This window comes from Triticum aestivum, chromosome 5A (genome assembly GCF_018294505.1).
Source record: "Triticum aestivum cultivar Chinese Spring chromosome 5A, IWGSC CS RefSeq v2.1, whole genome shotgun sequence".
NCBI lineage: Eukaryota > Viridiplantae > Streptophyta > Magnoliopsida > Poales > Poaceae > Triticum > Triticum aestivum.
In genome coordinates this window covers 587079834-587095727 of record NC_057806.1, presented here as the reverse complement: position 1 = coordinate 587095727, position 15894 = coordinate 587079834, and the positions used below count along the sequence as shown (strand labels likewise).

The 15894-nt window shown below is 49.6% G+C and overlaps 1 protein-coding gene and 1 long non-coding RNA gene across 5 annotated transcripts; both read right to left on the bottom strand.

Annotated features, from left to right (window-relative positions):
- Positions 1-404: 404 nt before the first annotated feature.
- LOC123105033 (uncharacterized) lies at positions 405-3635 on the bottom strand. Its single transcript, XR_006450632.1, has 2 exons — positions 3127-3635; positions 405-2092 (listed from the first exon to the last, which is right to left on the bottom strand). It is a non-coding gene; the product is annotated as an uncharacterized lncRNA (long non-coding RNA).
- Positions 3636-5603: 1968 nt separating this feature from the next.
- LOC123105032 (beta-glucosidase BoGH3B) lies at positions 5604-10163 on the bottom strand. Of its 4 annotated transcripts, none has more exons than XM_044527000.1 (7): positions 9864-10163; positions 7665-8225; positions 7423-7568; positions 7095-7338; positions 6901-7005; positions 6644-6826; positions 5604-6542 (listed from the first exon to the last, which is right to left on the bottom strand). In XM_044527000.1, the coding sequence occupies exons 2-7, from the start codon at positions 8184-8186 to the stop codon at positions 5850-5852; spliced, it is 1893 nt and encodes a 630-aa protein (XP_044382935.1). In that variant the 5' UTR covers positions 8187-8225; positions 9864-10163; the 3' UTR covers positions 5604-5849. The 4 variants fall into 4 exon arrangements, with proteins under 4 accessions (XP_044382935.1, XP_044382934.1, XP_044382937.1 ...); XM_044526999.1 differs by lacking the exon at positions 9864-10163 and adding an exon at positions 9664-9815; XM_044527002.1 differs by lacking the exon at positions 9864-10163 and adding an exon at positions 9192-9602.
- Between the last annotated feature and the right edge of the window lie 5731 nt (positions 10164-15894).

The window sequence follows — 15894 nt, the reverse complement described above, 5'->3', positions numbered from 1 at the left end:
TGTAAAGCACTAATAAAGCCAGAGCAAACTAGATAGTGGAAGAAAAAAGCACACACTGTATACGAAACCCACATGAATCAGGCAAGGGATAACCAGATAGTTTAGTAGCATGTGTGCCCACATGCTCACATCCCAAACAGAATATCCTAATGAACATACACACTGAGTGATTACATTGAAAATCCCAGTCAAAAAGCACAACACTTACTCTATAAAAAACAGTGTAATCACAGTTCAATTTAACTACAAAGATACACTGGAAATACAGTTTAATAACTCTGAAATTCCACTTAAATGCCCATTGTAATTACATTGAAAATTCACAGTAATTACATACAGTGTGTTACTCTGAATATCCACTGAAAAATTACATACACTGTAATTACTCTGAACATACATTGTAATTACACTGAAAAACATTGTACTTACACTGTAAAAGACAATGTAATTGCAGTTCAATTTGACTGCGAAAAATACAACGAAATGCAGTATAATATCTCTCAAAATCCTCTTAAATGCCCACTGTAGTGAGACTAAAAATTCACCGTAATTACATTGTGACGTAAACTGCGATTACTCTAGAAAATCCACTAAAATCCCCACTGTAATTGCACTGAAATTCCATTCTAGTTACAAATAAAAAGCACTGTAACTCTACTGAAATGCACTGTAATTACACATTGACTGCAAAGAACACAATGAAAATACACTAGAGAAAATACACATTATTTGAGCACTTGACATGTCAACGGTAGCTTCACTTTCAACTCCTAGTTAATTGCACATCTTTGAGCACCTGCAAAATCTCGAAGGGCCATTGGCCAATCTTTATTATATGAAGAAGAACAGTACAACAATATCTAACAGTTCAGGAGCTCTGGAACTGTTAGTACATGGAGAGCCGGTGGAAAGAAATAACAAGGGAACAACACCAAATCAGATAGGCTATTGGAGTATGGAAACCCTAAACCCTAAGCACCTGCAAAATCACCAGAAATTTTGCAGAGATCACATAATCTATCTATTCCACGGCACTAAACTGGTCAGTTTGCATAAAAGCACTGGGGACATAGAATAACCACAAATTTAGCATGTGCAGTGCAAAAAAAGAGCATTTCCAAAGTAGTAAATTATAGTAGCTATAAGCCTAAAAACACTGAAAATATAGTTACCAAATTGCTGAAATTACATATACTAGAAAATCATGTGCACAACTAAGGTTGCTTACACAAATGGGCAGAAATAAAGTACGAGTATACCAATAACCCTAACAAAAGAAAATAAATTGTTCTAAAGTGAATGCATCAACAATGACAAAACCCAACATCCTGAGGGGTAAATTAACTAAAAAGATAATGTGATTACTCTAAAATACTCACTGTAATTACACTGAAATCCCCACTGTAATTACAATTCAAAAGCACTATAATTCCACTGAAAATGCACATAATAATTCCACTAAAATTTCACTGAAACATACATTGTGCTCACAGTACAAATTTCAGTAAAATTACACCAGATTTCTAATAAAAACACATGCATTTAAGAGATTAGAACATTGTGATTACACTTTAGTTTCAGTAATATCCATTTAGACTTTCAAATGGTAAACTGGATTCAATACAAATCCAACAAAGAGAAACCCAAAATGTTAGGTTCTAAAAGTGCAAGTGGGCATTGCAAAACTAGGAAGCTTCCAATACTTGCCTATGGAACTTGCAGTACTAAAAAACTAGGAAACTCACCAGTGTGATACAAATTCAAAAACGTTGCAAACTAATGGAATTCAAATGGAAGTTACACTACTTACTTGTGGAACTTACACTACTGATTAGGGAACTCAAACCTATGACTACATGACTCGTCGAGCGAGGCCTTGCTTTCTATAAACACCTCACCATTGAATGAGAAACTTAGTCTCCGAAACGACTAAGACAGAAGACATGGTCAAGCCGACGCCGCCCTTCCTCACCTGCCCGAATGGAATTAATATTTTATTCATCTAGTCGGGAAGGGAAAAAGACTGGCAGCGAACAGGACCGTGACTCATCTAAACCATTACATGAAAGAGAAGTTCATTCTCGTCATGATCCTGAAATATAACACACACAAAACCCTAAGCATCAAATATATGAGGATACAACAACACTGACATGACTGTACCAAACCATACTACAGAATGAGTGAAAAACTGAAATTGCACAACACCAAAACTGAAAATTACACAACCTAATAAGGAGATAGCATCTAAAGTACCAACACCTCATTATAGAAGTACTAGGGCAGAGAAATTCATGAACAAAAAATAGCTGAAGATACAACACAAACCACCAAATACATACAGAACCAAAACAGAATGAATAAGAACATTCACATGACTAAGGACCCGACTTCAGACGAGGGAGGTTTGCCTAAATTACAACTACATCTCTACATCACTTGAACCTAAATTCAGATCAAGGATTGACAATTAGGACATGCATCCACATCACAACGGCCATCAGAATAAAAAATGACTGGTGAACCAAATTCAGAGCAAGGAGCAAGGATTGACCATTACCGCCGACTTCTACATCACACAGACGAGCAAAATCAACCGACCAGGGCAAAGGAAATTTAGAGCAAGGACTGAAATAAGCACCTGCATCTACATCACACGAACATACAGAAACAAGCAACCAAGGAAACTACATCTAACCCCCCCCCCCCCAAAAAACACCCTCTGAATCAGACTCCCAGGCTAGCAGATATCAAATCAACAAGGGAAGAGCAAGGAGCTAAGGACCTACATCTACATAACATGAACGATCAGGAATAAAACTACCAATACCACTAGATCCAGCAGATCAGACGCCTAGGCCAGCACATAGAAAATCGACAGGGGAAACGAATTCACCGCTACATCCATGCACCTATCACTACAAGAACAACAAGAATCGCCAGAGAAAATGCACCGCTACGAGTACACGTACACGTACGTCTATATCAAACACCGGGGGAATCGAATCAAACCAGTAGATCTAGAAGAAATCCAGTGAGGAAAGAGAGCAGACGAGAACAACCAACCAAAACCACAAGAAACTGGATCGGAAATCAAGCTGCAGTAGAGAAGGAGCTGGGAATCACCATGGTGGACAAGGAAATCGCCAAGGAATCGAAAGGACAGAAATGGAAAAAAAGGAGACAGAGGGCTAGGGCCTAGGGGATGGGCACTTGGGCAGTAACGGGTTGGCCGGGAAACTATTACGCCACCAGTAAGGAACAGAAAAGGAAAACGTCCTAAAAAGACACCTCCCAGCATGAATCTCCGTGCAAGATTGAACGGCCACAAAATTGAATGATGCGCAATTGTAAAACACTCCACTGTGAAATAGCGAAACCGTTAAATTATCATGCTCGATCTGGCCTTCAAATCGGTAAGACCTGGTTACCGAGGGAGATTTATCGCCGGGACCTTCACATCTTTGCGTCGTAGTATATGCACACACACACACACCGACATATGCTCGCAGGGAGGGATCGATCCGATCCATCTGTGTGCACATCGTGGCATCAAAGGGAAATTAATTACTCGATTTGATGTGGTTGGCCCATGCATCCACATGCTCGAGGTCCACTCTATCCAAGCAATTATTGGTTATTTTCTTATAGTGTATGTTTTACTTGCCTCAATCACAAATGAGATCTCTCGTTTGGTGCATGCCCGTGGACCGTAGTGATGTGCAGCCCTATCCATTCAATTTTAATAATCGAGATATTACCTCTTCAGTACTAATTGGTCCTCTCTACTACTCCCTCTCTTTCTAAATATAAGCCTTTGGCGAGATTTTACTATAGACTACATAGTGAGCGAAATGAGTGAATCATACTTTAAAATGCATCTATATACATCCGTATATGATCCATAGTGAAATATCTACAAAAACTTATATTCAGAAATAGAAGGAGTATTATTGTTTCTTCCGATTAATCATGCATGGACGTGAGACAGATCTCATGGAGCATCACTTGAAGATTGGGTAGCATCCATATACATCAAGTCGCGATGCACCTGACCTGCACAACCAAGCAATCAATTTGGTCTCTACAGGCTGGGAGAGGAGGCTAAGGGCCCGTTCGGGGATCCACCAGCTCCTCAAAATACACGGAGCTGGGGAGTACCGTTTCGGCCGCTCTGAATTTTCTAGCGGCAGCTCCGTCCGCTCCGGGAGCGGGGGCGCGGAGCGGAGGGCCTCCGAACAGCCCCTAAGTCACTGTCACGCCGGCTTCGAAACATTTTTCAAATACACGTCTTGGCAATTTTTTTAAACACAATGTTTTTTAAGAATGATGGTATAAAATTTTAGTACATGGACTAGAAAATTCGAACCGAAATATTCTCGATCATACTTTAAGAAAACGAAAAGCACAAAAATGAAACAACAACAAAATAAAACAACAAAGTGAGGAAAAAAGAATGGCAAAATCAAAAAAAATTAAAGAACTCCCTATTGGACCGCCTCGTGGTGGGATATTGCTGGTAATATCGCTCGGGTATTACTGTTTGCTGCTCGCTAGCTGTATGGACGGTTTTTTATTGCTCTCAGGCTGGACCGATCTGATTTTCACCGGTTTTTTCTTTTTTTTTTCTTTCTTCTTTTGTGTTTTTCTTTTGTTTTCACGGGTTTTTTCTGTTGTTTTTATCAGGTTTTTTCACTATTTTGCATCGGTATCTTTTGGTTTTCTTTTGTTTTCGATTTTCCCTTTTTATTATTTTTCTTTTTTCTTTGGTTTTCACTAGTTTTCTTCGGCCTTTTCTTTGCTTTTTTACTTTTTTTCAACCCATTTTTGAGACATTGAATGTTTTCTGTTTTTCATATGCATTTAACATATTTCAAATACATGAAAAATATGTTTTAATGCTACCTCTTTCATACACATTGTACATTTTTCATATACGTCTAAAACATTTTCTTATATATGTTTAACATTAGTAAATACATGATTATTATTTTTTTTGGCTAGTGCCTTAGGGCATCTTCCCCAACCATGTGCATCAAAATAGGCATCAAATTCAAACATGTGTCTGCAAACGTTTGGGGATACCACGCTCGATGTGAAAAATTGGTTGGACCTACTACGAGCGTTTCGGGTCACCGCGTTTGAGATACATACCTTTAGCGGTCCTGCTGCTCTTGCTCTTGAGCAGGGGGTTGTTCATTGGGGACGAGACTTGTCTGCTTCTTGTCCGCATACCTTGATTTGATTGGAACAAAATAAGATTCGGCCCCACCTCTTTAAAATTAGAGGGAGATGAATAGATTAGAAGAAAAAAGAAAAAAGACAGCCGTATGATGAAGTGGGAGCATGGATGAAAGTATGAGAAGAGAGCAGGCAAGTCGGATCCGTTCATTGGTGCCATTGTATTCTGTTTCCACGGCCCAAGACTGACATTTTTTCTGCGAGCAAACATTTTTCGGCACGCGATAAAATTCGGACGATTCACACACGATGATGGATTTACATCTCGTGCATGGAGCAGTTTCGTTTTTCTGCCGTACATGTCACATCCACATAACCGCAAAAAAAAATGTCACAATCACATACACGACCATGACCATCAGTGAATAAAATAGCTCATCGATTGGATATATATTGCTTGCTCCAGAGTGAGATCTCACTCAGCATAATACACCAGATCAACCAGCAACAAAGAAAGTAAGAAAGAATAGCAGCAGTAATAGAATAAGCCGACCGAGCGAAAGGAATCGATCGGCAGCCATGGCGGGAGGCAAGAACCTACGGTTCATGTCCCAGTTTCCTATCTCCATCCATCCATTAATGGTGTGCTGTCTACTACGCGAAGCGGCCTAGTACTGCTTCGTCCCCTTGGTGGTGAGCCCGAAGCCGAGCGGGAAGAGCGGGTCGTAGTGCGCGTCGCCCACGTTCATCGGCAGCTGCTCCACCGACTTGAACCACGTCCGCGCCAGCCTCCCGGTGAACCCGTAGTCGCCGAACAGCGCGTCGGTCACGCCCTGCCCCTCCGAGCCGGGCAGCCACGCCGCCACCAGCGCGTCCGAGGCGGCCAGCAGCGGCTGCACCACCACGGGCCGCCCGCTGATGAGTACCGTCGCGCACCGCACGGCGCCGCACACCGCCTGCACCGTGCTCAGCCCGGGCTCCGGGATCGTCAGGTTCAGGTTGTCGCCCTTGGTCTCCGTGTACGGGTGCTCGCCCACCGCCACGATCGCGTACGAGAAGCCGCCGCCCTTGACGAACTCCGCGTCGGGGTTCTCCGCGAACACCACCACCGTCGACGGGTCCACGGCGGCCTTCACGGCGTCCAGGATGGTGGTGCCCACGGTGGTGCGCCCCGTGTCGCCCTGCCACTCGATCGTCCAGCCGCCGCACTGGTAGCCCAGGTTGTCGGCGTGGCTCCCGGCGACCAGGATCTTGGGCGCCTTCTTGGGCAGCGGCAGCAGCGGCGCGTCGCTCGCCGTCTTGCCGTTCTTCAGCAGCACCAGCGACTTCCTCGCCGCCTCCCTCGCCAGATCTCGGTGCTCCTGCATTCCAAATCGAGTAGTCGTTCAGACTTCAGAGTTCAAGTGCTTGCCAAGCTGAAGGGAGTTTCTGAATTTTTCAGCATCGGAGTTTGTTCAGGTACCTGCTTTCCCAGCTGCTCGGCCATGGCCGGGTCAGCGTAGGGGTTCTCGAAGAGGCCCATGGTGAACTTCACCCGCAGAATCCGGGTCACGGCGTCGTCGATCCTGCTCATGTTGATCACGCCGCTGTTGACGTGGCCAGTCAGGATGCTGATGAACTGCTGGTAGTTGTTGGGCACCATGATCTGCAACATCACAAGAATCTTAGATCTCAGCCTGGCCAGCATCAAGCATTCACAGGGAAGAAATTGGTGCTCACCATGTCCAGGCCGGCAAGAATGGAAGCCTTGACCGAGTAGGAGTAGTCGGATCCGGCAGGGGTGGTGATCCTGTCAATACCCTCCCAGTCCGAGATCACGAAGCCCTGCAAACAACAATGGCGATGAGCCTCTGAACATCTGAAGAGTCCAAGCAATGAAGAGCAGCTGAACTTGAATTTGATTTTGTTTTTACCTGGAATTTGAGCGTGTCTTTGAGGTATTTGGTGACGAGGTCATGGTTGGCGTGCATCTTGATCCCGTTCCAGCTGGAGTAGGAGATCATGACGGTGGAGACGCCCTTGTCCATGGCGTTCTGGTACGCTGGCATGTGGATGTTCATCAGGCCGTCGCGGTTGATGATGGTGTTGTTCTCGTTGATGCCGTCCACCGTGCCGCCGTCGCCCACAAAGTGCTTCGCGCAGGCAGCCACCTTGTTCCTACATTTTTCAACACGACAATCAATCAGACGAGCTCTCAGATAGTGACTGAGATTCATGTATGCTTCATGGACTGGATCTTACTTTCCGGCCACGAAAGGCATGCCGCTCTTGAAGCCCTTGGGCACGTCGCCCTGAAGGCCCGGGATGAGCTCCGTCATGGACTGCACGATCCGGCGGTCCTCGCTGTAGCTCTCGTAGCACCGCCCCCACCTCGGATCTCTGCACACCTGTTCAAGAACAGCAAATGATTTCAGCACAGCGCGATGAGATCCAAAATTTGAAATGCCGCCGACAATGCTGTCCAGGAGAGAAGATGTACTTACCGCGATGCATGGCGCGAAGGCGTACTGGATGCCGGTGGCCCTGACTTCGAGCGCCGTGGCCTCGCCGATCCTCTTGACGAGGTACGGGTCCCGGGTGGCGCCGAGGCCGACGTTGTGGGGGAAGATGGTGGCGCCGTAGACGTTGTTCTGGCCGTGGACGGCGTCGATGCCGTAGATCATGGGGATGGCGAGGCGCGTGGACATGCAGGCCCGCTGGAAGCCGTCCACCATGTCCTGCCACTCCTTGGCCGTGGCCCCCTTGCGCGGCACGCTGCCGCCGCCGCTGAGCAGGCTGCCGATGAAGTTGTCCCGGAGCACGTCCGGCGTGGCCACGAGCCGCTCGATCTGGGTCATCTGCCCGATCTTCTCCGCGAGCGTCATCCTCCCAAGAAGATCAGCGACGCGGTCCTCCACGGGCTTGGCGGCGTCCTTGTACAGCACGTAGTCGGCGTCGGTGCCGCCGAGCACGGCCCAGAAGAGCAGGAGGGCCGCGAACACCGCGGGCGCCGTGAGCAGCGCCATCCTGTGCCGGCGCAGGAGCGGGGGCAGGAGCCGCCTGACCTGCGCGAAACATTGCAGCGACGTGATGAGTATGGCGGCGAGACCTTCCTCCAGCGGCGAGAGGACGCCTGACCGGAGACGGCAGGCGAGCCCGCCGGCGCCGCCATCGGCCATGGCGCGGCGATGGGTCAACGTCAACGGTGGCGGTCAGCGGCGAGAGCAGCCCGGGGCGCCGAGGCTCAGTGATGCGAGGAGCCATGGCAGCGGGCCGTGCCGGGGCATCATCATCGCGTGCGGATTGTTTCTGGCAACCACCGACGGGGATGCTTTGTTTACTCCCCAGTTGCGAGCGTGGGAGCGGCGTGTTAGTTTAAGCGTTGTTTTCCCTTTCATAATTTGGCAGAGCAGAGCAGTATGTTCCGCTTGCACACTGTACTGCAACGGTACCAAGAACAAAATAAAAGCTTGCAAGGACGTCTAATGGAATGTCAAAATCTACAGCTGCAAATCACAATCCAACAACAGCAGAAGAAAACCAAACGCTGGGCTACAAGATTACTTTGAAGCTAATGCAACTATTGGAAGCAGCAAACAGGAAGTGTAATCACCAGAGGCGAAGGCGAGCGGAGGAAGAAGAGGGCGGCAGCAGCTACAGCGAGCAGGTTGCCCTTGGGCTTTGCAAATGCTGCAGAAACGTGTGAGCGCTGGCAGGAACAGGGGAGGAGAGCAGAGCACTATTCGTATGAGAGGTAGGGGGTGGGGGGTGAAGTACTGGGGTGGTGAAACACCCGGATTCAATGCGTTTGTTGCAACCGATTGGAAATTTCGGAACCTCCCGCAGAGAGAAAATCCAACCCGCGTGAATGGCCGGCGCCTTTGGGCAAACAGTTGGAGTCCAAGCACACACACTAAATGCTTCCAGCAAGAGGCACACTACTTTTTTGGGGGTTTTTCACACAAGACACGCCATGTTTTTGGCACGAGGTCGCAAGAAACAACCGTGGCTGGCTGGCATGAGCCTCTTACCGGAAAGGGCGGCGGCGGTGCTCGTGTGGCGCCGGCAAGGCAGAGCGAGGGTAGCTAGGGTGGATGGGACGAAGAGGCGTGCTCTTCCCCCTGCTCTTCTCCGTCCCCCCGTTATATAACCCGGGGTGGCGCCGGCGATAAGGGCGGTCGATCAAAGGAGTGGTTGGGGTGTGGGATGCGGCTGGTCATGCAAAGCGGAAGCCGCCATTGCAATGCAACCGAAAATGTCCTCCTCTGCTCTGCCCTGCTCTGCTCAGGTCCTCCACCCGCCCGCCTTTGATGATTGATATTTTGGCAATCATCCGGCGAGCCATCCGGTTGTCCTCTTCCGGCAAAGGCCGAAGTGAAAGCAACGGGGACGGCCGCAGCAGGCAGCAGCCATCCCATCATCTCAACGGCAGCAACGGCCCAGAGAATCGCAAGAAACAAAACTGAGGAGGTGCGTGGCGGACTCGTGAACCGACGAACTTACTCTGGCTAGCAGCTTGCTTGCCATGAGGCCCAGCAGCGTGCGGTCGAGAACGAAGGCAGTAAAGTAGCAGGGGGGATGCGGCAGCGGGAAGACGAGGTGAATTGAAAGCAAGGCTGTAATGTTGGCCTGGAGGGGAACTGGGAAGGGGCTTGGCTTGCGGTGGGTATAAATATATAGCGGCGGTGGGGTTGGTTGCTTACCGGAGATTAGAAGCGACGGCGACCGGTGCGCGGCCGAGGACGACGGCGGTGAGTCAGGCCGGATGCGAGTCCGACAGCGACGCCCGGAGCTCCGTGCCTATCTTTCTATCCACTATCCCACCGCCACCTACCCGATCTTTGTTCCGTGCAAGGTTCTCCCACCGGCCTTGAAACCCGGCCACAACTTGCAGCCAAGCGACCGAGGCAAGCAACAACAATGGCAGGAGGAGGACGAGGCCGGAGGAGGAAGAAGGTGGGGCGGGGCGGGCAACGGCTAGGTACCGGAGGGAGGGATGATGGACCAGCGGTTTGGAGAGTGTGATTTTATAGCAGCGTTGCATTGATCGATCGGTGAAGGAAGGAAACGGCACGCACGCAGGGAGAGGGACAGACAGGGACGCCGGGAAAGCGCGGCGGAGGGATTAGATTAGTGAGATTCATCTCCAACGTTCGGCTCGGGGCCCGGGGCACGCGTCCCGACCGCCCGGCGGGCAACGGACGGGCGGCCGGCCAGCTGGGGCCGGCGATGATGAATGGGCCGTGGGGGTGCGTGCGTTCCCGCCCGGGCAACGTGACGGCCATGTTGCTCGCCGTCCGTCCGGTCACCTCCTTTTTGGTTTTTCTCCGCCGAGCACGAGGCCCAACGGTAACCGGACCGCGATCCGGGCGAGGCAAACGTTGGGGCGACTAGGGCCAGCCAGCGCCCTCTTTTTTTTTTTTTTTTTTTGATGATGATCTTGTGGCAGGACAGCCTTGCGGATCCCTATGCTTCTTGATGGTTCCCACTGTGCCATCTGTCTGGTGCTGGATCGATCTGGTTTTTTTTTACATATTTTTCGTGCCAATTTGGACGCATTTTTCTCGCAGAAGGAGGAGAAGATGGACGGCATTTCGTTTCTTAATTTGGACGCGTGCCGACGGTCTGTAACGTACGCCTAGCTGTTCATTTTTCCGAACGTTGGGAACTTTGGGCGGTGAGAAACGCTTTGACCGCTCGTGGTTATCTATGCTGTGCTGGACTGATTAATGGAGTTGTGCTACGCACTGGCAATGTAGTAAATCCAGATGATAGTTATGGCCGTCGACTGGACCGGAGAAGATGGGGCGACCGGGGGCAAGAATTCACATATGTTTACGTAGAAAAAAAGGGCAGAAAAAGAAAACAACAACGCCCGGTGGCAAGTACTTCCTACATTCAGAATTACTTGTCGCTCAAACAGATGTATCTAGCACCAGGAAGCAGTACACACAACACACATTGTCACGAAAGGAAGTACAAATTCCACGCGAGCGAGCGGTGCAGACCAAGTGCGCGTTGTATGTGAAAAGGCTTGAACAATGTTTGAATATATTTTTTCTAGCTATTTCAAAGCCTTCCAAACTGCCATTTGGAAGGATTCGTGTATTTTAGTTTCATTGTCTACACAGTTGTCCTGGACGTATATCGCATATGTCGCGCCTTGTTCCCGTTGGTGTAGCTTTTACGTTTATGTATTTTTCTTTTATTTCCTACGTTCCAGACCGGGCATTACCCAGAAATAAGTGCAGGAAAGCAGCTGGCTGGGCCGGCAAACTAAGCATAGTATATATAGTATCACTAGTACGTAATCGAGACTACGCGTTCAATGACTTGGAACCAAAAAAGGATTCAAGGATGTATACGTTGTCCATTGATGAGTGCTTTTAGTTTGTTTCTATATTCAGGGCAGATATGGCATGTGCCGTCACGTTTATGATCCAATATCAAAATATTCCCCTCTCAAACGAGTTAGCTACGAGCTAGAAACCTAGCATAAATCAAAGTGCATCTGTACCCCTTTGCTCGTACAAACCCTTGGCGCTCGGCTAGGGTTTCCTTCCCTCTCGCCGGTCCGTCTCATCTCCTATAGTCATGTAGGCACAGTGGATCCCAGTTTTTGCCGGCGAAGGGCTCCGTTTTTAGAGTTTTTTTAGTTGGGCTTGTGCCATGCTCACGAAGACGAAGCGGTGACGGCTTTCTGAAGATGGAATAAGGTTCTCCCGCCTAGCCCTCGTTCCGGTTGTGCTTCTAGCGGCGGCGACTTACTGAAGATGGAAGAAGCTTCTTCCGCCTAGCCGTCGTTTCGGTTATGCTTCTAGCGTCGTCGGAGGGCGTGCAGCGTTTGCCTTGGGTGGATCCGATCTTCATTTGTCTTCTTTTGCGTGTCTGCGGGTTGGTCCTTTCGATCTATGCTTCTCTTTTTCGGCGGTGATTGTTATTCTGATGCGCTGCTCCTATGGGGCCTTAATACGACAAATTCTCGACTCTCTACGACAACAATGTATGTCTAGCTCTGGCGAGGGAGAGACGGTGACGGCGGCGCGCCTTGGGCTCGTTCCAGTGCTTCTAGTCGCCGCTAGTTGTTCTACAGACCGGGATGTAATATTTAGTTCTGGTGTATTTTGTACTACCTTGAATGATGATGAATAGATCGGAAGTTTTCTCGCAAAAAAAACATCAAGTTTGAAGCCTGAGAGCATCAATAGCCAAAGCCCTGATACCTGTCACAAATGTCCGGACGGTTTGTCCTATCATTGCCTAGACAAGAAAGAGACACCAAATAGGACCTGGCAACTCCGTCTCAAAGGGCCACTTCTCATACCCGACCCATATATCCCGGGCGAATATGAGGATGCCCGGGTGCGGCCGTCACGTAGGACTGGCGCAAGGGCCCGCGTCAATTCTCTTGAAGAAGGCCCTCCCTTCTTGCCCGACCAGTCCATTCCTCTTCTCTTTTCTTCCAATCCGCATAGCTGCCACTATAGTTCTAGCCGTCATCGCTGCACCGATGGCATCCCAACCCCCTGATTTATCACCGGAAAGCCCCAACCCACACCGCTGCCGACCGTGTCGCAATCGGTCAAGGTCGTCGCCGCCACCGAAAGCCCATTGTTGTCGTGGTAATTTTGTCAATTGCATTCAGGGGTGGTCCTTTTTATCAATATCGTCATGTAGGTGGTCCAATATGCCAAAAAGCCGGTGCACATTGGCTGTGAATGTTTGCACCGGGGCTCATCCTAGAAGCTAGAAATAGGTCGAGTGCAAGCTGGAGAAGAAAGCTCGGGTGATGCTAAAAAGACATCAAAGCATTTTTTAAGAAAACACATGTAATTTTATTCATACTCATAACAATTACAGGTACACTGATGTGGATCTAAGATCCAAGAAAATACAAAGTAACCCCTATGACTAAGAATTACTATGAAATCTCTTGGAAACATCTTCTTCGTGGTATAAATCTCTGCTAGAAGAAATACTCTCAAGAATTCAATAAAGAATCTGTAGTTGGACTGGAACAACAATGTTGTCACTCTTTCACACTCACGAACATTATCAATAAAGGTTTCTGAAAGGCGAAAGCGCTTTGAGTCGCAATCCAAAAGGACGGAAAGTCTTGATCAATGAACGTACTTGGGCCACGTTGACAGTAAATGAGAGGGATCGAGGGTTAGAGCATCGACAACCGGGCGTTAAACACCCGGGTGGACGGCCCGGTCACTGAGCGGTAAAAAAAGTGTCCCAGACGGGTGCCTCAGACGCTTAGGCTGACTTGCACCATCATATGCAACTCAAATCTAGAACGGATATGAGGAGACCCGGGCGCGTCCGCCTCGTCAGACTGGCTGCTAGGGCCCTACACCAATTCGCCCATATTCGCCCCCCCCTCCATGCGCAACCAACCCTCTTCTCTTCTTTGTTTGTCCTCTCCTACAGCCACAACCGATCAAGGTCACCGCACCTGACGATGGCCTGTGGTTATTAATTCTACATCATCGATGGATTCTCGTCTGCAGTAAAAATTACTCAAAAGTAAGAGAACAAAGGGTAAGTAGAAAAATGATTTATAACTTAAAAAATAAGGTCATCAATGCTCGCTTTGTGAAGGATATGAACTGTCACTATGAACAAGAAGATTCATAATGACAATTCATACTCTTCATAGCATGTATGTGATTTTTTTTGCAATATCACCGTCCTCTTCATTTTCTAATAATTATGCAATACCGTTTACTTTCTATCAATCATAATGACATAATTGAACAAAAATATGCGCTAAATTGACCGGTTCATGTTCATGTATTGTACCGGACAGTGCACAACACAACAAATATCCAGCAATGAAGCAAACCCTAATTAAAATTTTGAGGGATTGGGAAATGGTACCTTAAATCAGGTGAGCCTAGTGCCGGAGTTCAAACTGGGCGGTGGGCGGCTGCCGCCGGCATGCAGAGGCACCAGACGGTCGAGGCAGGGCACTGGGGTAGCAGGGTTGTCGCTAGGGCAGTGGCCCAGCTAGCACCGAGGGCGTGACGGAGAGGCAGGTGCGGAGGAGCCTCCTCGGCGGCTGGCAACCGGGGAGGGCGACGATGTAGGGAGCGGCAGGGATTTTTTTTTGGGGGGGGGGGGGGGGGCTGGGCGCCGTGCAGGGTTTCAGTGTCGCGTGGGACTGATCTGGCTTCGTGTGTGTGGTGTGTGATCTGATGTTGGTTGTTTTGGGTCAAATCATGAAGTGTTGATGGACCATTTTTTTTCTTCTTCTATGGCCCATCCCTCTATACGTATATATGTATATATGCCGGAACTAAATCCCAGGGTAGGCCGCGGTCCACTCCGGCCACCCAGTAGCTTCGGCCCTGCCAACACGGATGTTACATCCATATTGGAAATCATAAGTATGAACAATTTGTATTTTTCTGCACCGAACTGTTTTTGGCCAAAATGATCGCCATGCATATTGAAGTGTGTGACTGTCAGACAGGCCAAACGAAGGACGGTTCGACGCTGTCTGTGGACGTGTTTGTGGGTGTTTAGAGGGCCGGATTTGTCAAAGTCCGAATGTAGATGCCCTTGACGAGGCAGTTGTTTGGCGTAGATCGAGGAGAGGGACCGTGATGCCTCACGAAGTTGGGCCACGTCGGGCGAGACAAGCCGGGCGCCTCAAGCTAGCCAGGCACGCAACGCGCTCAGACTTCACAGAGAGGTGCCGTACCCGGTAAATTTAGCGTGGAACGCTCGTGTTTTGCGTCGACGCGGCCACTCACTTTTCTTTTACCCGTAAACGAAGCGAGGCACTCCTGCTGTCGGGTGCCTGTGCGCGGTGACCTGCCGGTTCACGCACGTCAGAGTACATAGCCCAATAATTTAAACTTGGCGCCGCGTACGTGTGTAGCAACGCAGTGCCCTGCTCGGTCGGAAAGCTCGCCGGCGCTGGTGCTCCTGCACGTGAGGGCATCTTCAGCCGCGTCTCCAACATATCTTCCCAGACCACTTTTTCGGCGCCGGCGCCGAAAAAACGGCCCAGTCGCGCCCCCAGGACGTCGAAAATCGCCGGTTCGGATTTTTTTCCGCCCGGCGGTCACAGGCCGAACCCGGAGCGCTGGGGAGCAGTTGGGGGCTCCGGCGCTAGGGAAAAGCACGCCTGGCCCACACCGATAGGAAAAAAGTCAAGGTTTTCTTCCTCCGACTCGCCTCGCACCCCCGCGCCCTCGGCCACCACTAGCTATATCCCGGCGACGGTCGCCGCCCTACTCTGGTAGATAGCCATTCCCCGCCGGAAAATAGCAGCGCTTCGCCACAGCAACCCCTCCCACAACAGTTGGGCGTTTCCGGCCGTCGTTTCCGGCCGCGGAGGCGCGGTTTAACGGCGGGTACACGCTCACCGAGCGCAAGGTGTTCGGCGTTTTGCCTGTCTCGGCGATGGACTCGGATGAGGAGGAAGAGCTCACCGCGCTGCTGGAGGAGGAAGCCGCGGCCGACATCCAGGAAGAAGAGCATCTCATGGTGCTGGCCGCCCTCGCCCAGCTGCTGGCGAGCAATGAAAAGCCGCGATGAGGTGGCTCGGCGCCGGGGCGGGTGAAAGCAAAGAACCGGCATCGCCTCCAAGGCTACTGCATGCTCTACTCCGACTACTTCGCCGATACTCCACTTCATGGCGAGAGAATATTTCGGCGCCGTTATCGGATGAGCCGAAAGCTCTTCCTCAGGATTATGAATTTCATCCGGGAGTTCGAC